Source organism: Phyllostomus discolor, chromosome 2 (assembly GCF_004126475.2).
Source record: "Phyllostomus discolor isolate MPI-MPIP mPhyDis1 chromosome 2, mPhyDis1.pri.v3, whole genome shotgun sequence".
Taxonomy (NCBI): domain Eukaryota; kingdom Metazoa; phylum Chordata; class Mammalia; order Chiroptera; family Phyllostomidae; genus Phyllostomus; species Phyllostomus discolor.
The window spans coordinates 185,353,210-185,379,341 of record NC_040904.2 but is presented as its reverse complement, the minus strand read 5'-3'; the positions used below and the strand labels follow the sequence as shown (position 1 = coordinate 185,379,341).

General features: G+C 40.5%; 1 protein-coding gene across 21 annotated transcripts in view; it reads left to right on the top strand.

The window, feature by feature from the left end:
* Positions 1 to 10,084, top strand: part of PLEKHA5 (pleckstrin homology domain containing A5) — a 202,009-nt gene extending 191,925 nt beyond the window's left edge. For all 21 annotated transcript variants that reach the window (XM_036019279.1, XM_036019277.1, XM_036019276.1 and 18 more), the window contains 6 exons: positions 1,449 to 1,658; positions 2,604 to 2,744; positions 3,180 to 3,304; positions 5,845 to 5,990; positions 7,150 to 7,255; positions 9,214 to 10,084. In XM_036019279.1, coding sequence (XP_035875172.1) covers positions 1,449 to 1,658; positions 2,604 to 2,744; positions 3,180 to 3,304; positions 5,845 to 5,990; positions 7,150 to 7,244 — 717 coding nt within the window. In that variant the 3' untranslated portion in view covers positions 7,245 to 7,255; positions 9,214 to 10,084. The remainder of the gene's footprint in view (positions 1 to 1,448; positions 1,659 to 2,603; positions 2,745 to 3,179; positions 3,305 to 5,844; positions 5,991 to 7,149; positions 7,256 to 9,213) is intronic.
* Positions 10,085 to 26,132: the final 16,048 nt, after the last annotated feature.

The following is a 26,132-nucleotide window of genomic DNA, read 5'->3' as shown; positions in this document are numbered from 1 at the left end:
AACCAAAAAGTCACTGGTTCGATTCCCAGTCAGGGCACATGCCTGGGTTGTGAGCCAGGTCCCCAGTTGGGGGCATGAAAAAAAAGAAAGTAAGTTTCACAATAACTGGATAAAGTTGCAGTGTGGTAACATTTCTGTATAAACAGAATAAACCAGAAAAATGCATTTTTGTGGGTACTAAAAACAAAACAGAAAGGGGTGCTAATGTAGTCAACTTCCCAATCACTATTAGAATTTACTTTTTTTTGTTTTGCAAAAGCAACTATATTTTATTTTACAAATAAATTAGAATTGGTATTTCTGCACATTAAGCCTTTTCAGTTTCCCTTTTCCTTTTAGTTTCTGCTTGAGTACTTTAAGACATCTATCCTATACAGTAGAGGGTAGTTCCAGAGTCACAGCTCCCACCCTTCACTTTTCAGATTGAAATGAAGAAACCAATCTTAGCCATTAGCCTAATATCATGCTCAGGTCACAGGAATACTTACCTCTGCCCTGGGTTTTCCTAAAAACACCCCCTAACTCCTCCAGCATCTTCATCAGTTTCTACCAATTCAGGCCATAGCTCCTAGAATATGTTTACTCTTTAAAAAGTCTATTATATAGCCCTGGCTGGTGTAGCTCAGTGGATTGAGCAAAGGCCTGTGAACAAAGGGTTGCTGGTTCAATTCTAGGTCAGGACACATGCCTGGGTTGCAGCCAGGCCACCCCCCCTCCAATAGGGGGCATGCAAGAAGCAACCACACATTGATGTTTCTCTCCATCTCTTCCTCCCTCCCTTCCCCTCTCTCTAAAAATAAATAAAACCTTTAAAAAAATAAATAAAACGTCTACTATATAAAATAAGCTAAAATTTGCTTATAACTAATTATTGCAGCATTGGGATATTATACCAATATTGTTTTATATTTTTAGTGAGAAAGATAAAAATAAGAATTGGTTGTTTACTGGGAGTAATATTTTTAAGCCCTTTAGTAACATAAAATCATAAAAATGTTTATAGAAAAGAGATATATCCATAGTTTTATTATTGATCATAAACTAAGGATGTTTTCTCTACTAGTCTTTCACAGTTAATATGTGACTTAAAAATTTACATTTTCATTAAAATAAACCCCCTATTTTTTCCTCATTTGAGTTTTATACAATTTCCTGTTATAGAACTAAGTTGCCATACCCTTTTGTATTTAAAAGAGAGAGATAGAATATCCTCACTAGTTTCTCTTCCTTCTCCCTCTCCTCTTTCTCTTTTCATCAAATACATGCATCACCAATTATCAGTTAAGGATAAAATTACGTGCCTTTCTGGTGTTACCTGCATGAACTCCCAAACCTCCACTTTTGATTTGGAAGACAAAAGACATGCATCTTAGAATCTATTTTATTTCGACATACTTTTCAGAAGTCACTCTGTATTTATGCATTCATGTGTTTAATTTTAATTAAAGGAAAGACCAAGAAGTGCAGTGGAACAGCTCTGTTTGGCTGAAAGTACTCGACCTCGGATGACTGTGGAAGAACAAATGGAGAGAATAAGGAGACATCAACAAGCATGCTTAAGGGAAAAGAAAAAAGTATTAAATGTTATTGGTGCTTTAGACCAGTCACCCTTACCAAGTCCTTCAAATTTAAGGGACAATCCATTCAGGGTTACCCAGGTATATCATTTGCTTTTAATCTTTCTTGTGTGAAAATCCAGCACCACTTGAATCTTAGAATCATAGTTACATGTTTGATGGGTAGTCAGATGTCTGCAATGTGGATAGTTATTTTATGTTATTTAACTTCTGGAATAAGAAGCTGAGGCAGCTTAGTATAACAGAAATTGCCCTGTGGTCAGAGAACCAGACTTGTTGGATGCCCTTGCAGCGGCTGTGGACTTCATCTCCTGTGCCGTAAATCAGGTGCGACCTGCCCCCTCTGCTTCACAGAGACTCCAAGAAGATAAAAGTGCTTTCAGAAAATGTAAAATGCCATGCAGTTTACCAACATACCCAGTCCCCCTCCCAGAAAATCTGTATTATCTGTCCTAATTTAACATGACCTCAGTTTCTAGCAGGACAGAGCTTCTAAATAAAATTTCTGTTCATTTTATTTCAATTTCAGTAAATTAACACCATTCTGTTTCTTATTTATTACCCCAACTCACAAATACAGAACCAACTGGCAGACCTCAGTAGCTTCGGTCTGGTCTGTCCCTGTTGGTAGAACGGATCAGCCAAAAGTGCTTCCCCATGTTCAAAGAAGGTCCGTTTTCATCTAACCAAGAGCGGGCATTGCTAATGGAGATTTAGCTGTTGTATGGTTGAATAACTGTGCATTCTACAAATTGCAAATGGGTGATCTTAAAAATAAAAGGCAAGGATAAAAAAGTGTGTGGAATACTGCCATATGTTAATATGCTATGTATTAATATATAAGTAATGTATATTGCATATTTTTTTAAATGCCAGTATATTGGTGTATATTAAATATATTTAGTTCTTCTTGATCTTCATCAGGAAACCTTGTGAGTGAAGATCCAGCTCTTTTTCAGAATTAACATGTGCTCTCTAGATGGCTGTGTAGTACGAATCTCAGAATGCTGTGTGTCTTTTGGACAGACTCGAAAGAAAGATGATAACATAAAGGAAGTGGACACTGTCGCTAGAGAAGATGATATAAAGACAAACCATGAAGATTCTGCCGCAGAAGTTGTTCGACTAGAAGAAACTGAACCTCAAAATACAGATTTCAGCAAAGAGGTAGAGAGATTATTTTAAGACGGATAATCCAAAGCGGTAGATTTTTTTAAGATTAGAGCCAGTGGTAATAAGGTTTAAAGTCCTGTTTCATTCTCCCACAGAAGCCAAAGATCTAAGTGAAATGATCAATTTTGTGTAACTTGATTGATCAATTGAAAACTTAAAACATGATCAGTCAAGGTTGGACTAAATTACTGCTAACCCAATTAAATTTGGGATCTTACTTCCCCACACAACTAATAGCAATGTGCTTTTCGTGCCTTTGGGCAAATAACTTTTAAAGATACTTGAACCTAAATTTATGTTTTAGTAAATATTTGACAGGGTATGATTTTCGTAATAAACTTTTATTTGGGAATTATTTCAGATTTACTATTAAACATTAGGTGTGCTATGAATGCTTTGAAAAAGAAAATCTTTTTTCTTATTCTGTAGTTTAAAAAAACTGAAAATGTTTTTTATGAAACACCTTCCAAACTTGAGCCAAATGGAGTAAATTCTGAAGAAGTGATGGATAAAGAAAGAAACAAAGAAGAAATGCCTGAGGATATTTCATACAGGTAATAAATTAGGGAAAACAAATAAAGAAATAATTCACAAATTTGTATACCTGCTTAAAAATGGTGAACTTCAGCCCTGGCTGGTGTGGCTCTAGTACATTGAGCTGAACAGCCTGTAAACAAAAGGTTCGCTGGTTTGATTCCCAGTCAAGGCACATGTCAGGGTTGTGGGCCGGGTCTCCAATAGAGGGCATGTGAGAGGGAACCACACATTGATGTTTTTCTCCCTCCCTTTCCCTCTGTCTAAAAATAGAATACATAAGAAATTTCAAAGAAAAAATGGTGAACCTCAGAGTCAGAAAGTTGGGTTCCAGTCCCAGCAAGGTACCTTCTTAAGGTGCAGTTTCCTCAGTTGTAAAAATGGTGATAATACTAGTATCTATTTCACAAGGGTGTTGTAAGGATTGAAAAAAACATACATGTGTAGCACTTAACACTGTGCTTAGCACCTAGGAAGTAGTCAATAAATACCTTTTTTAAAATGCCAAAAAGTACATGAGCTATAACAAAGTAAGTACCTTAGCATTGCCTACATATTGATAGATGTTCATCAAAAGAAATTGAAGTTGTCTGATAAGCGTTCCAAAAATTATAATTTGTTATTTATTTTTTAGCTATGTTTGTTAACCTAGGTTCTTAAGTGCATACCTCAGTCTCACCCTACATTAAAAAATCAGCAGTGCTGGAAAAGAAAAATTCTATGATTTAGCATTACTATCGATACCTTTATGTCTTCAATGAATAGCAGGATTGAATTTGGGAAATACTTGGCAATAGCTGATTTTTAAAAATCTCTGCTAAATTTTTCTTAATAGGCATAGATTTAACACATCTCATATACACACACAGACAACAGTATGGTGATAGCCAGAGGGAAAGGGGAGCTGGAAGAGGGCCGAGGGCGGTAAATAGGGACAGAAACGTAAGAGACTTTGCTTTGGGTGATGGGCGCATGATGCAGTGTGCAGGTAATATTTTGTTATGCAGTTGAAACGTGAATGGCTTTTTTTTTTTTAACCAACGTCACCCCAGTGAGCTCAGTAAACAAAAAAATATGAGTTTATAATGATCTAGCAACAACAAAAAAGAATTTGTTGTCCACATTAGGGTATACTAAAGACAACTCACTATTCCAAAACTTGGCACATAAAGGGAAATAATCAAATGTTTACTTTGGCTTTCGCAAATGCAACCAGAGTTTATGAGGAAATTTGTTTTCTTTTTAGAAGAATTTCACTCACTAATGAATGAGAGACTTAGAATATCACTGTTTTGCTAACCCTGAGGAAATAATGGATTTGAATAGTCCTCAAGGACTGCTTATACTGTTAAATGAAATAATCTAACAGTATTCTATACTGACTTAGTCAAGTGGATAACTTCTGAACTCATTGATCATTTTTAACAACATGAAAAGAGACAACCTGTTCCCCTTCTTCCAAAACTTAAATCTGATCAAGACTCAACATCATACTAGTTTTTTTTTTAAATGTGAAGGATAGAGCACCAGCCAGTGTGGCTTTGTCAGGTGTTGTCCCACAAACCAAAAGGTCGCCAGTTCTACTCCTGGTCGCGGCAAATGCTTGGTTGTGGGTTCAGACCCCAGTTGGGACACGTACAGAAGGCAAATTGATTGATGTTTCTCTCTCAAATCAGTGTTTCTCTCCCTTTCTCCCTCCCTTCCTCTCTCTCTAAAATCTAAAATTTAAAAAAAAACTTGATAAAAAATTTTAAATGAGGTATACAATTATCAAAATCCAGAATGTGATAAACTATAAGGACAGATAAACCTGATTCTTTCACAAATAGTTGGCAAAGACTGAAAGGGACTTGGGGAATAGTATATTTTATGTTAAAGTAGAGCTGAAGAGACTTTTCAGGCAAATACACTGTATAGACTTTGTTTTGATCCTGATTCAAACATACCTAAAATGACATTATCAGGAAAGCTGGTAAATTTGAGCACTAATTGAATATTTGGTGATATTACAATATAAATATAAACTGAAGTATTTACAGATTGAGTGATATGTCTGGAATTTGCTTTAAAAATAATTTGGGAGTTTAGCCCCGCCTGGTGCAGCTCAGTGAATTGAGTGCCGGCCTGTGAACCAAAAGGTCAGGGCACATGCCTGGGTTGAGGGCCAGATCCCCAGTAGGAGTCATGCAAGAGAGAACCTGTTGCCGCATCTCTCACACATAGGTGATTCTCTCCCTCTTTCTCTCTCCCCTCCCCTCTCTCTAAAAATAAATAAGCAAAATATTTTTAAAAATAATAATTTGGGAGTTTAGATGAATCAAGATTGGCAAAATGTAGATAATTACTGAAACAGCATACAGATTTCATATTATTCACTCTAATAATTTTTATAATTTCCATAAGAAAGGGAAAAAAGAAAAGAGATTAATTGCAAGGAAAATATTAGCAATTCTTAAGTATAGGGAGTGGCATCTTTTCTATATGGTTAAAATTTAATAATAAATTGGAAGAAAAATTAATTGCATTCTGTAGTAAATCTTAAAATATCTATCTTCATTAGCCCTGAGGATGAGACACAGATCACAAATCATAAATCAGAAGGCCACCCTGAAGAAAATACAAAGGACAGTATCCATGAGCAGGAAGAAAGTGTCACTTCTCATGAACCGGCTCCCGAGGCTTCTAAAGGAAACCAAACAATGGCAGGTAGGCATTACATATTTTGTCATTTTCTCAGTGGTGCTTCCTCTGAACCTCCCTATTTTCCACGTGAAGGTTTTAGCAAGAGAGCCTTTTAAGTACCTTGACCACAGAATAATCAGCCTTTGCCTTGCACAAGCACCTTCTGGGGTGGGGGTGCTGCTGAAAAAGCAGGAAGGGCAACCCCTGCCTAACCAGCTAAATCCACACAGAGCCTGTCCTGGCTTGGGATCAGTTTGTTCAGTTTTGGTTTGGGTTTTAATCCTAACACATACCAAAAATGTTTTTCTAATGAGAAGACTCTTCAGTACTTGGAAAATTGACCTGTTTCTCTGAGACTGGATTTTCAGGGTCTTCACGTTTTTTGGATTCTTCACATACCTTTTTTTCTCTTTTTCTTTCTTTAGGATTTTGGGTAAAGGGTAGGGATAGGGGAATCACACCACTAGTGCATATTACCAGCTCAGAAAACCATTCCTAGTAATCTTCACTCTGCCCCCCACCCCCAATCATTTTGCAGAAGGGTAAGTACAGTGAAATTCAGTTATTCAGGATTATTCTTAGGTAGAGCATGTTTTGTATTTTACATATTTTACATACATATAACATGCAAATTTATGTCATTGTGTTTTTTGTACATTATTAAACACTGTTTTTCATTTGTCTCTATCACCTATAAAGTGGTATACACAGAAATACCTTTTTTCACTGTTACTGACACTTCTAGTTATTGCTGCGGCAGGTGTGGGTCAAAGTTGTATATGGATATATTAAAAACACAACATTTAAACTATCTGTAGCATTTAGCTGCATGGAACTAGAGAGGCTCTTTTAAAAGTGATTCATTTTTAAAAGTGATTCACAGACACCTAAAAACTGATCTCGAAGCAAAAAAAAATTTAAAATTTTTTCTTCTAGTTTTATGTAAGATAAAATTGAGATATATAATATTGCATGAGTTTAAGGTATACAAAGAAGAAGAATGTTTCAACAGCCTTCCATTCAGTTCCCAGTAGTCAGTTCCCAGACCGGAAAGGGACAACCCCACACAGCTCTCAAGTCCCCCTCGGAACATGTTCTTGTTGTGTGGGGTCGCAGCGTCAGGTTTCCTTCCCCACAGGTCGTAAAGATGGTTATCTTCTCACATTTTCTTGGTGTGTTTCAGGGAAAAGTCTGTCCTCCTCTCCTGAGTCGTCAGCCTCACCGGTCCCGTCTGCTCAGCCACAGCTCACAGAAGGATCGCATTTCATGTGTGTGTAGTCTCGAGAAAAGTACGTTGTTTCCCTTTGCACTTTACCCTCTGGGTTCCTGACTGGGATTTTATTAATTTGTCAGTTTAGTGAATAAAAACTGGGATTAATTCTAGATCGTGCTCAGGCATAGTTGCCAGAGCAAGTAACTCACATTTCCAACGTTGGCCCTTCCAGTGATTGGCTACGTGACAGCGTTTCCTCTGTCTCTTATTTCTTCTGTAAAAACAGCAAAACCTGGAGGGTGCGTCCTGTGCCAAAACAGGCCTCACAGTGTTTTGCAGCTGTGTTCCCATTCAGCACTCCTTTCCATGCTTGGGCCCGAGACGTCTGTTTAAGCCATTACGCATTGATTGAGTAATGTTTTTTAAGTTACTGTGACACATCTACCGTGTTGGGAGTTTGTTAATTATTTTTTAAGACAAAGAAATGTTTACAGTATAGCCAAATAGATGGAATATTAAAATCTTTAAGATGTATCAGACAGAAATTCATTCTAAATTTTTAAGACAGGGAAGTAGTTACTCAAAAAGCCGTGGGTGGGGAAATGGAGAAGGAGAAAGTCTTTCTTTGAGTAATGTTTCTTAAACCACAGTTTCAGAACTGAGAATAATTTTCTAAGGTCTTACTGTTAAACTTGAAACAATTGCTAAGTGCTGCCTACATTTCTGTACGTGTAGATATACACTGTTTTTAACTTCTCAGAAAAACTGTGAGGTGTGGAATGAGCACTTTATGCCTTTTTTTCTCGAAGTGTCTACCAGATCTAGAAATGCTTTGTACCTTAAGGTGACCACCAGTTTCTGTTACACAGTTATAAGCAGTGAAAACTCCTAGAGACATGAGCATTGTTACAACGCATTACTTGATTTTTTGATTCTCAAACTAAATGAGTGCAAATACTAGCTTGATTAGGTTGACTCCGTAGTGCTTCTCTCCTAGAATCCACTTCCACTTGCACCTTTCAGTGGCAGCCATGATCTGTGCCCTTCCTTTCAGCCAGCAGGGCTCATGTTGACCTGTCTTGCCATGGTTGTAACTTCCATTTGAGATTTTGCCTGGCTGGAGTCCGGAAGAGGCCTCTCTTGGCTCTCGTTGGTATCGGCAGGATTGACATCCCTTCCAGAGCTGCAGACAGTCTGTTGGTTATAGTCTTACCTGTGTCTTGCCTCCGTCACTCAAGTATTTACGTTTTTAACTTAGTATGTTCGGAAGTGACAGTTCTCACTAGAGATAGAATAACGTCAGACACGGGAGTAATTAGCATTATGCTCATCTGATTCCTTCTGTATGAAGAGTTAGTTGGCAGTGGCCTCTGTCTTAGTGGAGCAATGCGCATTGAGAGCCATGGTCTTTTGGTTCAATAAATAGCTTAAACTCATTGTATGCAGGCCATTCTGATAATATAGAATGTTCACAGTTAAAACTCAAGTACATTTCCAGGTTCTTTGTCGTTACTGGATTTTGTTTTGTTTTACTTATATTTCAAGAGCCACTAGTGTTACACACTAGACTGGCTGAGGCACAGTCACTGCTGGATTTTCCCAGTCTGGCGTGCAGCTGCCACACACAACTAGTGACGCTCAGAAGTGTGTCACCTCACATCTGCATGCTGTGCGCGTGTCATCTTTCTGAACTGATAGTTTTCAGAGAACTGAGAAAGTTTTACAATTGACACTGCTCTGTAGGCAGCTCGATACAGTATTAGATATTTTAGTGAAATTACACATATCTTTGTTCATTTTGTTGATCTTTTGGATTCAACCACAAATCTGGGTACATTTTTTATTCTGAATTGCTCTTTAATTGCATTATGTTTCTTTGCTTTGTGGATTAAGCTTATGGAAATGAATAGAAAATGTATTATGGTTTAGGGTTTTCACGGCCACACTTGTCACCCCCCCCCTTAATTACTTTAAGAAATGGTCATTCAGTAACTTGCAAGTGTCAAAGTAAATTTCCCTCCCTTTATTTTTCAGCTACCCTGACTTCTGTTGAACCCATTCAAACCTAAGGACACGGACCTTCGGCAATGTGAGAAGATATTGTACAGTATATTTTAAATCTATGAAATTCATAGTTCTGATGCTTTTGGCCACAGAGCATCATTTTATCACTTATGGAAAATGTTTATTCCAAAACAGCTTTAATGGCCCATACGTACACTCCCTGATCTCTGGGTTGTTATCCTGACACCAGCTTGCTGCTATGATTTCAGAGCACAGAGGTCAAGGTGCTTTTCACCGTGCAGCCCACCGCCCGTACTCCCTGAGTCGCTCATTTCCACATTTTGATGTTTCTAAAGTCTGGGTGGAGTTACATTTCTTTTTTCTTTTCAGTACATCATTTTAGTTATTCCCAGGAAGCTTATTTTCTTTTGTCTTTTTTTTTCTTCCCATTTTGGCTACTGCAGTGCTTTGTTTCACACTTGATTTGTAAAAATTTTATATATATATTTAAAATGTGCCATTTTATTATTGCTAAGTGAAGGACGTCCTGCTTTCCGCTATAATTATTTCTCGGTCAGATTGCAGTGTCAGCAGTTACCGCCACACTCTTGTCAGCTTAAACACAAATGTGCTCGCTTACTGTTTCTTGAAAAACAATTTAAAATGTGGGTGTTTCGAAGTACTGGGCTTATACTTCATTGGAATAGATGTGTACAGCAATAAGCAGGTTTTCAAATCCAGTACTTAGTTTGTGTACAAATGTAATTATGTTCATTGTGTATATATTATACAATGAGCACATGTAATGTAAGTATTAAAGGCTACTTACTATTGTTTAAATGCAAATGTTCATATCTCATTTCTTTTTTTATCATGTTAAATAAATGTTGATGTTCTTAAATAACTTGTGTTAGAATTTTTGCTCTTTCCATCTAAAATGGAAAGTCTGAGGCCCAAGAGACTTCTAAAAGAAGAAGGAAGTATGTCCATCTCATTAGAGAGGACACCATAAAAGGGCCTTTTCTGTCATCTAGTCTGACCCTCACATTGTCAGGTTGGGGAACTTGAGGCCCAGAGAGATAAATGATTTGGCCACAATCACATTCCATTCAATGCAGAGTGTGGACCTGAATACAGTTTCCTGACTTGCCTTCTGAGGCCTCAGCTCAGCACGACTGGGCGAATCCAGTTTGGTGTGGTCTTCCATCCCCATTTCCGTTTGCTTCCACGTTGCAAAAAGAAGCCTTAAGCATCTGGAGTCTCATTCCGCTTCGTGGTTTGGGCTTGGAGGGGATTTGTGGAGAGTCGAGGGTTACTTCTCTGACACAAGTAACTAGAAACTGTTTCATCATAAGTAGGACCCCCAGAGATCATTTTCTCTTACAATTCATTCTTTGCAGATGTTCACGCTCTTCAGAATCAATTACATTCTCTTCCCTCTGTAACCTTTTGTTCGTGCTCCATATTGTTCCCAGAGTGCGAGGAAATTTGATGCTTTTGGATTCCTGTATAAAATGGCTGAAACTAAATTGGCAGTGGTCAGTCTTCCTTTTTTTTTTCCATGCTACATTACAGAGGATTTAGATTTAATTCAAAATGCAGATGTGTAAAAATTCATCCTCTCCAAAAAGAAACACTCAAAAAGAAGTCCACATACATACAGTCCATGTTGTAGGAGGTGAATGAAAAGAGGTTACATGGGAAGATGGTATTGAGCTCTGTATTCATATGAACATGTTTACACATACTACCTTTATCTAAAGATGACACACAAAGGTTTTCTCAAAGTAAATAGTCAACAGATTATTTTTCCCTTTAGTTGGATATGTTTATTATTACAGGTTTTTTGTCAGTGTGTTGGGGAGAGTTGCCGTCTTTAGGTTATTGTTTGGGGGAGTTGTGGGGCTTTTGTCTTTATGTTTGTGTGTGTGGTATGTGTGTTTTGCTTTGGTTTTATTAAGCACAACTTTTTTTTTAAAGAATTTATTACTTGTTCCCCGTTTAGTTATTTTTTTAAGATTTTATTCATTTATTTTTAGAGAGGGAAAGGAGGGAGAAAGAGAGAGAGAAAAAAAACATCAATGTGCAGTTGCTGGGGGGCCGTGGCCTGCAACCCAGGCATGTGCCCTGACTGGGAATCGAACCTGCGATGCCTTGGTTCACAGCCCAAGCTCAATCCACTGAGCTACACCAGCCAGGGCTAAGCACAACTTTTTAAAAGCTATTTCAAGAAAGACACATGTCCCATACTGGGACACCTGGAAGCCTAGGGAGTTTGGAGAAAACAGTATAAAGGAGTTGTAATTCTTGTCAACATTCAGAAGGCCAGCCCTGGCCAGCTGGCGCTGTGGGTAGAACATCATCCTGATACCCCGAGGTGGCAGGTTTGAACCCTGGTCAGGGCACATAAAAGAAACAACCAATGAGTGCATTTTTAAAAAATGTCTCCCACCCCGCCCCTCCTCCCCCATCATCAGTACATACAAATTAAAAAGAAAAAACCCTTTGGAAAGCTCTGGGGCTGTTACAGGATATAGTAAAAGAAGCTAATACTTCTTGGCAAAAATTGAACTAGATCAGTACTTACATCTTATACACAGCTCACCTACCCAACTCCCCTGCCTTCTCGGAGAGGGGCACAGAGCCCAGGAGGTTGGGCAGCTCATGGTAAGGAGGGCAGTTACTCCAAGTTGGGAGATTGCCACCAGGGCCCCCACTTTTCAGGCATGGAAGCAGGCACCCAGTTTACCACATGCCCTGTTAGGTCCTTTACTTGGTCATCACATCCACGTCCCCCTAATTCCCGGCCCCCAATTTATAGAAGGTTGACAGGCATACTTCTGTGGTGGTTAAAAATTAAACAGATGACACGTGATCTGCAAACTTTCTTGCTAGGTGTTTTTAAACATTAAATACCCCTTTGCACATTTTCAATTTGACATTGATGATTTTTCATAAGTTAAAATAGTTGAAAAGGATGCAATTTTTAGCATACTGTAAATACTGACCTTTTTTATGTTTTATTGTTTATGTTGTTACAGTTGTCCCAATTTTTCCCCTTTGCCCTCCTCTGCCCAGCCCGCCCCCCTTCCACAGTCCATCCCCACACTGTTGTCCATGTCCATGGGTCCTTTGTGTATGTTCTTCAACTAGTCCCTTCTCCTTCTTTCAAAGAGTCCCCAACCTCCTCCTCCCCTAAATATTGGCTTTTTAAAATATGTAAAACTGTTAACAACAGGTTTTGAAAACATAACCAACAGAATCTAATGCTGTTTTCATACTTCCATCATCCATTTTTAAAAGATGCAAACAGGCTTTTTTATACATTTTTATATCGTTTATGTTCTCCTTGAACTTAGATTTCTATTGTATTTCCCTCATCATACTTGATCACAACAAATCATGGTATGTTAAAGTTAATTACTTCCAGTTCCATCTATTTCTGTGAAAGCTTGTTATTCAGCTTTGTAGTCATTCACTTTTTCACCATTCTGTGGGATTTTACACCCTGAGGCTTAAGAGCAAGATCGAGAGAAGTTTTTTTTATGTGTAAAGGAGAAAGGAGCTCATGTGAAAGGGGCACCCGGACCTCAGGAGCCTGAGGGGTAAGCTCGTTTATGTGGGAGTTCATGTGGATGGTAACGGTCTCGGTGCTGAGTCCAGTGAGATCATCCTTGCCCACGTACCCTGGAAACGTTTCAGGGTGCTGGTTTGAAGAATGCAGCCCTAGAGTATGTGGCCATTAAAATATTTATAAATTTATTGATGTATGCATACCTGTCACTTTAATTGTACAAAGGCTTTTATATAGATTTAGCACCATGGCTGAGGAACTCACTATTGAACAAGTTTGAACAGGGCTATGAATGTATGAGGAATAAATTAATTCACTTAATGCAGAAACAAATTCTCATTATGCTAAAGTAACTTGGAAAGAGTGCCCCAGGATTCTTCAAAGTGTATGGTTTGTATTAAAAAAGCAGAAATTTTACATTTTTTAAGTTGAACTTATACATTTAAATTTTTAATTTAATTTTAAAATAATTTACAATGAAAAGTCAACCTAAAACCTAAGTGAAAGCCTGGGTCAGAGGCACGGGGGCGGTCTAGCAGAGCGGGTCCGTGTGATTTGAGCCTGGGACAGCACACAGAAATAGAGGGTAGAAAACCCCGAACTGGGTTCTTCACAAGCTCAGGGCCTCACAGTCTACTAGAAACTCCCTTCCACCTTCTATTAACGAGGTTCCGAAAAGCCTATCCAGTCTGCTTGAGTCAGGACTCACCATTCCAGCTCTTCTGTAGAAGAGGTTCACCCTCAGCTCTTCCAGTGCTGGGAAAGAGTAGGCAATTAGCCAACCACTGTGTTGCTAGGAAACCCGAGTCCCTGCAGACCCTTGTTACTGCTCTGGAGTCTTTTTATGTAGACATTGGGAGCACAGACTGGCACGAGATTGCCTGGGTTGGACCCTAGCTCCGCCACTTTCTAGCACTGATTAGTTCTGTGTACTTAGGCCAAGGTACTTGCTCTCTCTTTGTGTAATTTTTTCTACATATCAAAAACTGGCCACCTAATAGTTACTACTAAACTTTAAGGTTGTCCTAAAATCTGAGTTAACGTTTCAGATGTTGAGAGCCAAATGCCTGGCACTGTGCAAATGCTCGCTACCTATTAACTACGGGCTAACTTTATCTAACTGCAGTTTCTAAACTTAGTGTGGGCAGTGTTTCTTTCAAACTGGATCACAGTTGAGCATGCATTGACATCACCTGAGAAGCTGGTTTTAAAACACAGCTTGCTGGGCCCCAGCCCTAGAATTTCTGATTTAATCGGCCTGCAGTGTGGTCCAAAAATGTACGTTCTAATTCTAACAAGTTCCCAGGTAATATAATATTGTACTAATGCTGACGCTCTGGAGACCACACTTGGAGATCCACTGGCATAGCATGAGGCTCTGAGTTGTTTGCTGAATTTTTGTTTCATTTATGTATGATGGTGGAAAATGAGGGTAAATGCACGAGTTTTTATTCACAGAGGTGTGCACAGAATATAGAACTAAGAAAGACAATGGAACAGCTCAGGTGTTTCACCCTGAGGCCCAAAGGCACGAGGGGAGAAGGAACTGGAATCTGCAGAAGAGAATCACTTGAGAGAAGCCCTCACTCTTTTCAAGAGACAAGGCTGGACTTAGGGTAGGCAGCCTTGCGGGGACTGAGCCGGGAGAATAAATGTTCTGCGCTGTTTTATTGCTCCACTTTCTTGCTCAGGCTCCCACTGGCTGAGCTCAGTGGGATTCAGAGGTCACAGGAATTGTGGGTGTGTCTGGGAACTCGTGGGGATTTCCAAGACCTTTCATGAGATCCTTGAAGTCAAAACTATCTTCATAACAACACTAAGCTGTTATGTTATTTGCCTTTTTCACTTTCATTCTCAATAGTGAGTAGTGGTTTTTCCCAAAGGCTGTCTCACCTGTGATATTTTAACAGATTAACGCGGAAGCAGTGGGAAATCTAGTTGATTTGTTAATTCAGACAGTCAAGAGATGTACAAAAATGGAAAGCAAAGTTTTTTATTCAAAAGTATGTTGTTTGTTTCAACATGTAATGAATCTATTACTGCTATTTTAGATGAATGAGTAAACATTTGAACACTTCTCCCCTTTAATTTCTACTACGTTAGATACTAATAGATACAATCCACAAAACAAGCTCTTCAGTCAATAGTTGTTAAACCTGTGAGAATCCTGAGACCCAGAAGTTTGAGAACACACGCCCCCTTCGGATACATCATACTGGTCAGTCTCCTGTGACAGGGCGCAGCTGAAAAACGGCAGATTCAGATGGGCGGACAGAATATCAGCACGCCTTCCCAGTAAAATGCTGCTTGCTCTGATGGCCTGCAAATCATGGCGTCTGCTCCTTGAATTGGAAGTCCCAGTATCTGAATGCCATCCAGAGGCTGAGGGTGGTCCCTCTTAGGTCCTGCAGGCTGTGACTCATTCACAGAAAATGCTGCAGCAAGGCAGTGTCCAGGCATGTAAAGTTCTAGAAAGGCCGAGGCTGAATTTTTCTGTGTCAGCTTCTGCACCTACTTGGCCCTTCCCCGACCCCCTGGCATGTTTGGATTTTATATCCAGCCTTCATGCCCGATTCAGACTTCCCTATTCTTAGGCTGGGGTGATTACAAAACCATCCATTAAAACGGGTAAATGATGACTCAAACACAAATAATCAACAACCGAACCTAAAAAAACAACAAACTAAGCAAACAACTAGAACAGGAACAGAATCACAAAATGGAGATCACATGGTGGGTTGCCAGTGGGGAGGGAGGGGAGAGAATGAGGGGAAAGGTACAGGGAATAAGAATAAATAGTAGGGATAAAATAGACGGGGAGGTTAAGAATAGTATGGGAAATGGAGAAGCCAAAGAACTTATATGTACAACCCATGGACATGAACTAAGGGGGAGGGAAATGCAAGTGGGAAGGGGGTGCAGGGAAGAGGGGAATGGGGGGGAATGGGACAACTATTATAGCATAATCAAAATATAATCTTTTTATTTTTTTAATTGTTCAAGTCCAGTTTTCTGCCTTTTACCCCTATCCCAGCCCTCCCCACCTCCCTCCCATTTCCACCCCCCCTTGTTATTGTCCATGTGTCCTTTATACTTGTTCCTGCAAACCCTTCCCCTTTTCCCTTGAAACTCCCTCCCCTCTCCCAATCAATAAAATATATTTTAAAAAAGAAATAAAGCAGGTAAATGAAGATACATTATTCCATGTCAAAATGGAGTTGCACCCATGAAAAAATCCATGTCATTATCTATTCAAATTATGTTATTTGAAATGTGTGATTTATACAGAGACACTTGTATTTATAAGAAATTACTGTTCTCTGCCTATTAGCTTTCTGGTTCTACCCAACATAGGAAAATGAATGACTCATTCCTCTGTATTTGAAGTAGCAACTAAAGCTGTCTAGAAACTTGTTCAGGATATGCCCTAAGCAGCAGATGCCCAAATATCCTCAGCCTTTTTTTTTCCTTTTAAATGAGTAACACACCTCACCTAGATCTTTGCTAAGCATGGTGGGATTGTGGAGGCATCTGGAAACTGCCAAAGGGCAGGCCTGAGACAGCTCATTCTTGACTCATTCTGCTGGGAAAGAGGGAAGTGATAGAGTTGCTAGGATTTTAAACAAACTGGCCCCTATCTTCCAAAACTGCCCACAAGCAAATATGAGGAAAGAAACTGCTTCTAGAAAGGTCTCTAGTCTAACTTGAATTTCAGAAAGAAATGCAAGCTTTTAATAAACATTCAAACAGATGCTCATCATTAGTGGCTATCAAAGATACAGAAATTGAAACAATGAAGTCCTTTTTTAACCCATCAGTTGGGAAATGAGCAAGAAGTGTAATAATGCAATGTGTGTGCACTTCAAAATTTGTTAAGAGGTAAACTTACATAATGTATGTCAATTATATCTTAGTAAAGCTGGGAAAAGGTAGCTTTCGTGTTAACTGTTCTTAACACACACACACCAAAAATACCCACATGGACACAGGCGTACTCTGGGAGGGGTCAGATGTCTGTCCCATTGATGGTGGTATTGGTGTCATGGGTGTTTGCACATGTCCAGATTCATCAAACTGTGCACAAATGTGTGCAGTTTTTCACATTTATCAATTACCCCACAATAAAGCTGTTTCGTTGTTAAAGTGATAGGGTATAGAGAAAGGGGTATATTTGTATAAAAGTGGTAGGAATGTCAGTTGATAAAACCTATCAAAAGCATTAAGAACACATACTCTTTGGCAATCCTAGGAATTTATTTTAAAGAAATAATCTAGAGTCCTTTGTGGTTGGTTTTGTTAGTAGCTCAAACGAGGGGTCTGTCTCGCACCCTGAGAAATCGCGGCAGTGGGAGGGGCGGGGGCTGCCTCGAGGCTGGGGATGCTCTCCCGCTGCTCCACTGTCAGCGGAAACCACTACCCCTGGGCAGTGCCCCCTGTGGAGAGCAGGAAGCCCGGGAGGCGTTACCAGCTGCTTCTGTCTGTCTCATTGGCCGGAACCAAACGCTGTGGCCCCCTGACCTGTAAGAGTGTCTGGGAGAGCAAGTGTTTGTCTCTCCAGCTTTTAGAGTAGAGGAGGGCAGTGAGAAGGGAGCTGCAGTGGGGGGTGAGTGAGCCAAGCTGCAAAAAACGAGTCCTCCACCTGCATGCCCACCAGTGGATTGATGAACTAAATTGGAGAATATCCACTGTATGCAGCCACTTAACGTGGCGTGGCTAATCTTGCTCACTGCGTATTTAGTGAAAAGGGTAGATCATAAAATATTTTCCGCAGGGTTCCACTTTGCTAAAAATACATGTGTATACATTCACAGAAAAATACACAATTTGTCAATTCTGGTCTTCAACTAAAATCCACTTGAGGAGGCCTCCTGCCCCCACCAGTGACCTCCACAGCTTAGCCATGAAACTTTCAAGATTGATTCAAAGCCAAGAATAAGGAGAAAATTGTAAGTCATTTTGAAAAGTACAGTCATTTGCAGCCTGTTGCATTTCACTTGGCTTCCCAAGAGGACAGACTGCAGCACATGCTCACTTGTTTGACAAAGCTCAGTTCCACGAGTCCAGGTGATAATTGTTGAAGGAATAGACTCAGCTCAAATCACAAAGAACCTGATGCTGAAAAAAGACAGATCAGCATGCCAAAAAGAAGTCCTAGGTGAGTATGCCAAGTAAAAGTTATTCATGCATTGGTCTGGTAGAATTCAATACTGTGACTGTGCCATCCCCAAGGAAGTCTCAGGAAGGGCAGCGTAAAACAGGCTGTCCTTGGAGTTGCAAGCCTTTGCTGGGCTGCTGATGAGACGGTTCATAAGTAACAAGGCATTGTAGTAGGCAATTTGCAGTGTTTCATTTTTCAATCAGAACTAGCCCTATTGTTTTAAATGTAATTATTTTATTTATTTTCAGAGAGAGGGGAAGGGAAGGAGAAAAAGAGGGAGTGAGACATCAATGTGTGAGAAACATCCGTTGGTTACCTCCTGCACACCCCACAACCCAGGCACGTGCCCTGACAGAATTGAACCGGTGACCCTTCAGTTCACAGGCCAGCGCTCAATCCAGAGGGCCACACCAGTCAGGGCAAAACTAGCCCTATTTTTAAAAATAGTGCCATTAGTCTACCCTGTCCAAAAATCCTTAGGTTTGAAGAGGCTTTGGCCAATACATTCTGGAAAACTCAAAGGAGGTCTGTGATTGCTTTCAAATTGACAATGGTCGATTCTTATAAGATTCCTGTGGATGAACCAGAGAGACAGTCAGCATGTGCACTTTGTGGGAAGAAGATAGGAGCAATGGTCCCTTTACCTCTCTTTAGAAAAGTAAAATGAATCCAAAAGAAACAGGAAAAAGGTAAAAATCTGGAAACAATAACAAGGATATCAACATGAGGATTGGGGCAGAAAGGAGCAAGAACTGGAGGGTAGTCAGGGTCGAAGCTAAGAGAATAATGAAGGTCAAGGGCACTTGAGGATAGAGCGCGCTTAGCTGGGTAAAATGGTGCAACCCAAAGAATATACTGTTCAAAATCAAATTTTAAAATGTCCCTGACTATTCATGTTTCCCAAACTATCTGCATATCTCAAGCCTAGCTGATCAGAAGAATCATTTGGGGATTGCATTTTGTTTGCACGTAAATTCCTGAGCCCCAGCATTCCAAACATAGGATTCACTAAATCTGCAGTGTATCCAAGGAAGCTGCATTTTTTTAACCATTTAGATTTTTAGATGAACTATTAGTAGGCTATAATTTACATAGAATGTACTCATTTTAAATGTATAGTTAGGGGTGGTTTTGACAAATATATATATACCCATGTAACCTCTACCACAGTAAAGGTATAGGCCATTTCCATCTGATGAGGTCTCCTGCCCACAAGTGACCTCCAAATCTTAACCGTAAGATTCTCTAGATTAATTCAGAACTGAGTATGAAGAGAAGAATACCATAAGCCCCAAAATGATACCAGTTCCTGAGAGAGCAGCATTGAATGTTCCAACTGAAACTGGCATGGGTTTGTCTATATCTTCTTTTGGTTCTGTCCAGTTTTTCTTAGTAAATTTTGACCTTAGGTACATTCATATTTTGGTTTGCCGTCTTCTCAGTGACTTCACTAATTATCATTATGAAATGTCACTTTTGAACTCTGGTAAAAATTCCTTGTCCTGATCACTTTGTCTGACATTCACATAGCAAATTCAGCTTTCTTGATGGTTAGAGCTGGCCTGGTATGTCTCGTGTACCCTTTTACTTTTATCCTATATATGTCTTCATGTTTGCAGTGCATTTTTCATAGATCGCACCGTATTCAGTCTGACAATCTCTGTCTCTGAATTGGTGTGTTTTGACTATTAACATTTAACGTAGTTATCAGCATGGTTAAGTTTAAATCTTCCATCTTGCTGTTTGTTTTCTATTGTCCCATCTGTTTTTCAGCCCTACTGTTTTTCCCCCTCTTCTTTTGAATTGAGTGCTGGACCTCCATCTGGGCGCCACCTTCCAGGAAAAAACAGTAGGGTTTCCCTCATTTGTTTCGCTTCTCTAACAGAATCACAGTCTTGCGCTGCTCGTTGCCCAATGTCTGAAAACAGGTTTCACACATCTTGTCCAGTTTTCTAGTTGTTTACAGAGGGAGAATGTATCCAGTCCTAGCCATGCCATCATGGTCCAAAATTATACTCTGGAATATATATTGTAAAAATGTCTAAAGTAGGCCCAAGACAGCACACCAAAACTTACCTTTAAATTTCTATGCTCATCTCTCCCAGAACAGGAAGGCCCGGGACAACCAACCAGCATTTGTCTGCTCATCACAAATTGCCTAACCTGGCGCTAGAGTTCTCCTTTACCTCATATACAGAAAGTGGCCCTGCTTTAACCAATCAGCAAGTGCCTAATATAACTTCCTTGTTTCTTCTGGTTTGGGTCGACAAAAATCCCTTACCTTGTACAGCTCTTTGTAGCTTCTTCCTGTCTACTAGATTGGATGCTATCTGATTCATGAGTCACTGAATGAAAGCCTATTGGATCCATAAACTGCCTCTCCCAAATTTTCTGCTAACAGTATTTAACAAGTTTAAATTAAGTACAATTAATTAAGAAAAATATACCTACTAGGCAGGAAAAGACTTCTAGTACCTATTTTTCTTTTCATTCATTCAGGCAAGTTTAGTAGACACCTAATAAGTGCCAGGCACTCTGCATGGCTCAGTTATAGGCGACAAAAGATGTTTGGGGAGGGAAAGGACTAACATTAATTCAGTCATGTGATAATTCATTCTGGCAAGTGCTATAAAGGGAAGATTGCTTTGTTATAAAAGCATTTAAGAGACATTAGCGAGCAGGCGTGATGGTAGTGGTGGGAAAGACATTCCCAAGGAAGTAAATTCCAGCTGAGATCTGAAGAATGAGTGAGGTTAATTAATAGAAGGGAAAGAAGCAAGGGGCTTAAGATGAGGCTTTGGCAGTGGAGGAGCCTGAAATCCAGCCAGGCCTGATTGTCGTCCTTAGCCTCGGAGCAGTGGGGGACCGCTGCGGTATTTCAAGCAGGAGATTGGCAGGATCAGATCTGCCTTTCGAATAGATAACTGTGTACTCTTACAATGGAAAGATTCCACTGCACGGATACTAAATGCACTAGGACAACATGTTTCAGCATGTAAACTTCACACTAATATGAGCTTAGGTAGGGAGTGGGGCTAGGGAACAAATGACAAAAGGATACGTACAAGCTGATTTCACCTGTGTGAAGCATTAAAACAGACAAATCACACACAAACACATGGGTGTTGTAAAAGTATAAAAGACATGAGGAAATGATACGTACCAACATCAGAATAGCAGTTGCCTCTGTTTGGAACACTTAATTACAGATGAAAGAGGAGAGGATAATGTGCTCAGAGAGAGTTACAGAAGGGGCACACCACGTGTATTTTTATTGTTTTTAATATATTAGCTGGATACATGAATATACATGATTCCCTACTTCTTTTGTATGTCTGAAATACTTTAGTAATAACACTTTACGATACGGAGAATGGATTGGAAAAATCAAGAGTTGATAGGAATACAAAAATAATTGGTATGAAAAGGCTATTAGGAGATGATGCAGCCGTCCGTCTGAGATGTGATGACTTGGCCTTGCAACATGACATCGAGGAGGGGAAAGCTGGCTGTGTGTGGTTAATATTTGCACTTAAGAGATAAAATCAGCCAACCAGCACATGCTCACATCTGATCATATTCTTTTCCCATCCACTGTATTTTCTAAAACTCTCTTGATTATATCTCCTTAGTTTCAACCTCACGGCCAGGGTTATTCCCCACCGCAATTACCATACCTGCCTTCAGACCAGATGCAGACTTACCTCTTCCTTTCAATCTGTTTTCTCTTTTCTTACGATTTTACTTATATTTAGACAGTGGGGAAAGGAGGGAGAAAGAAAGAGAAACATCAATGTGCGGTTGCGTCTCCCACACCCCGAACTGGGGACCTGGCCCTGCAATCCAAGCGTGTGCTCTGACGGGGAATTGAACCAGCAACCTTTCAGTTCACAAGCCAGCACTCAATCCACTGAGCCACACTGGCCAAGGCTCAATCTGTTTTCTATGTCACCATATTACTGCCACATTTGTAACCCCTATTAATCTCAGACAGAAGATAAGCTATGTTGACTTGGCTCTTACCTAATTGAAACAAATTGTTGTGAACTGTTCGCTCTTGGCTTGAATCATATGAAACTACTTTTCTGTACATCGGTAACAGTCAATCAGCATCTTACTGTGCTTCAGGTAACTCATGCCAAACACTGCCATATACACATTAAATAACTGCATACATATTAACTAAACTTAATTCTCACAACAAACTGGTAAAGGAGGCACTATTATTTTAATCATTTTATAGAGAAGAGAAACTGAGGTAGAGAGACATGAAGGACTTGCCAATGTTTGGTTTGACAACTAGTCAGTAGCAGAGTCAGGATTAAAAAGCAGACAGGGTTGGCAAGGTACAGAGAAACTGGACCCCTTGCACATTGTTGATGGGGAGGTAAAATAGTGCAGCCACTATAGAAAACAATTTGGTGGTTCCTCAACAAATCACACAGGATCCAGTAATTCTACTCCTAGGTACACACCTGAAAGAATGGGGAACAGGTGTTCAGACAATAACTTGTACACAAATGTGCACAGCAGCACTATTCACAAAGCAAAGAGATGGAAACAATTCAATGTCCATGAACAGATGAATGGATGGATAGACAAATTGTTGTTGATCCATACAATGGAATATTACTCGGTCATAAAAAAGGAATGAAATACCAATACATGCTATACAACATGGATGCACCTTAAAACATTGTGCTAAGTGAAAGAAGCCATAACAAAAGGCCAAGTATTGTATGATTCCACTAATATAAAGTATTTACAGTAGGCAAATTCATAGAGATAAAAAGCAAAATAGTAGTTGCCAGGGCCTAGGAAACGGAGGAAATGAGAAATGACTACTCAAGAAGTATGGGGTTTCCATCTGGGGTGAAGACAACGTTTTCTAATGGGATGGTGGTGATGTTTACACACTGGATAGTTATGAATGCACTTAATGCCACTGAATTGCACACTTTAAAAGGTTAAAAATGGTAAATTTCATTACATGTATTTTACCATAGTTTTAGAAACACACAGAGGGCTTCAGAGTCTGTGCACTTAAATACAACAATCCTCTGACTGCCTGTCACTTGAAGCCTCAGTGCTTGCTCATGCCTCGTGGAGTGTGGGTGTGGACATCCAAATTAACCAAAAAGATCTGCTTACTTGGGACACTCCCTACAGGCATGCCAGCACACACGCACACTCTTTTCCTCTAAGAAACTGCTGCTTAACTGTGACTCAGCTTTGCTCTCAGTACTTCTAAGAGACTTTCTTGTCTGCATCCTCCCTCTCGGCATGAAACACCCGCTTTAGCGTCCTCCACAGCTTTAGCTTCTCCCCTTCGAGGCACGTAGCCAGCTTGGGAGGCCAGCAACTGTGGATCATCCTCGTCGCCCCACTGCTTAGCAAAGTGCTTTGCACGTAGTGAATTTCTCCTGAATGAATAAGTATGTAAAAAATGTTTTTAAATAATCAAATGTGATGACCTCTCTCTCCCCCAAGACTACGGAAATGTGGGGTCACAGATAGGAAGAGAAATGTATGAACTTTCTGAGAGTCTGACTGTAAGACAACATGTTCAGCTGGGAAGGTGAGACCCAACAGGCTCTTTGGGTAGAGCATTTTGCCCAGGGCCAGGAAGAGAGTCATCTTGCCTTTTGAAATCTTCCCAGCAGGAAGGCTAAAAGAGCTGTACTGCACTGATGATGCCCTTCAGGGTGTGCGTGACTGTCCCTTCACCTCCTTGTCTGCCCTCCGTGGATTAAAAACAGCCTTGAGACTTAGGGTTAGCAGAATGCGAAGGATGACCCTCAGTGGACCTTGCCCCTGCGTTATCCCCTCCACTTCAAGTGTGGGTGGAGGCTGGGCGGAGGCTGGGCGGAGGCTGCGCGGAGCCATCACTGCTGTGATTAGGTTGCATTATATGGGAAGGAGAGATTATCCAGATAGGCCTAATCTCCCCAATGAGCCCTTTAAAATCAGGACAATTTCTCAGCTGAGTAGCAGCAGGAGAGGTCAGCGAGGTCTAATGTTTGAACGACGCAAAGCCACAACGTTGGTGGTTTGAAGCCAGAGAGGTCACGTGAGGAGGAACTGTGGTGGCCTGGAGGAGCAGAGCGCAGCCCTTGGCTGGCAGCCAGCAAGGAAGTGGGGCCCTTATTCCCACCACTACAAGGACCTGAATTCAGCCAACAACCAGGATGAACTTGAAAGAGACTCTTCCTCCGACCCTCCAGCGAAGAGTCCAGCCCAGCTGGTAACCTTGATTTTGGCTTTGTGAGAGCTGAAGCAGAGGACCCAGTGCAGCCCACCCAGACGCCTCAGCTACAGAACTGTGAGCTAATACCTGGGTGTTCTCCTAAGCCACTAGCTTACCAATACCAGTAACAGAATTCTAACACAAGACTCAAACTTTAACACTGAAATTTTTGTGGGGAACTTGGTCAATCGGTTACCTATTGAATTCACTATAAAATTGTGCAAAAGAGAACCCTGCTTTCCCCCACATCTCTGAGAAGGGCAGGGGGAGAGAGGGCCGGTTTCCAAGCTAAATGATTCCCCTAACTTCAGAAAACAAGTAAGACCTTTTGCCCCAGAGGCAGGATGCCTATCCGCTGCTCTGCTGCTCTCTGGCAACACCGTTCGAGTTCGCTCACTCCGTGTACTCCTCCATTTCCTCTTGCCTTCCTAGTGGCACAGCGGGCACTTGACCTTTCACCCTGTGCTTTCAGAGCCTTGAAACTAATAAGGGGACACTCCTGAGAAATTCTACAGCATGTGAGACCTATTTCAGCACCTGACAACTAACCTTATTGCCTAAATAAAGACGAGCTGACGCGCCTTCTAAATAAGAGAGTAACCAAATTCTGAGCTATTAATGTGATATTAACAATAGATTTTGTGCTGGAGTTGCAATGGGAGCTCATAACCCAGCACTCGCTCCTGTCATTATATTCCAGCAACGGTGTCCAACTGTCCCCCAGATGAACTCAGCTTGCAGTGGTGAACACACAACACAGCATGCAGATGATATATTGTAGAACTGTACACCTGAAACATATGTATGGTAATTTTATTAATCAATGTCACCCCAATAAATTCAACGAAACCAAAAAAGTGAACCCAAATGATGACCAAAATCTGCTTATAGCAGTGGTGACACGTATAATGTCTGCTTAAGACATTATACGTATGTCTTAAATGATGCTAATGCTAATTGATACCAAAACCTCCTTTGGAGACCCGCTACATTTCTGGCACTGTGGTGTGTATCGCAGAGGGTGAATAAGACAGTTAACAGTGCAGAAGGACACTCTTAGTACTGCCCAAGCACAGGACACGCCCACGACTTCATCACTTCTCTATAGTACCCCTCTCGTACAGTGATCCCTCTTTTTCCCCCTTCCTACCAGGGACCAGTTCCTCAGCAAGGATAGCGGTATGAACCAGACTGTGGTCCCTGCTTACCGTTTACCCAACCATCTGCCTCTCCTCAGACCGCCTTCCTCCAGAGCTTCTTCATCTGATTATAAAGAACATTGGAAAACGACCCAGTTCTGCACCTGGCCCTAAGGAGGCTCTCAGAAAACGTGGGTTCCCTTTTCCTCCTTCCCATCCCACTAGGGGCTGTGAAAGAGGGTGTGTATTTAGAAAGTTTGACTCCAAGTTCAACCGGTCAGTAGACTAAAATTATAGTTCATAAAAGGGAAAACAGACACTTAAGAAAAGTCGGGCTGTGTGTTAATGAGTACGTGGGTTCAGTGGACTGCTGTGATCGGATAGTCAAACCTCTGTCCAGCCAGGGGACAAAGTGGTTTCTCTGGAGAGGCCAGTGAGGGATGACTTCTCTACCAAGCTCTTGTTTTCCCTAGAGATTGCACCCCACCTGAAATATCCTGCCTTGGATGGCTGTTTCTGCTGCCTGCTAAATCTTGCCTGCAAAGATGACAAATAAATTACACGTAATGAAGCCCAGTCTTGCTGGGTTTCCATGAGAAATGGGTGTGGAATTATTCTGAAGAATAACATGGGTTAAAATGTGGCTTTAAACTCTAAATGTATATCTCAATGAAATCAATGAATCACTCTCTGTAAATATTTGCTCTTTCCCAATGGTCACCTCCTGGTGTAATAAGAAAACAGACTCATTCATGTGGAGACAGATTTGGAAATTGAGGAAAAACACGAGGATTTTTTTGCCCAGCCCTACTATTTAACTTATGTGAAATA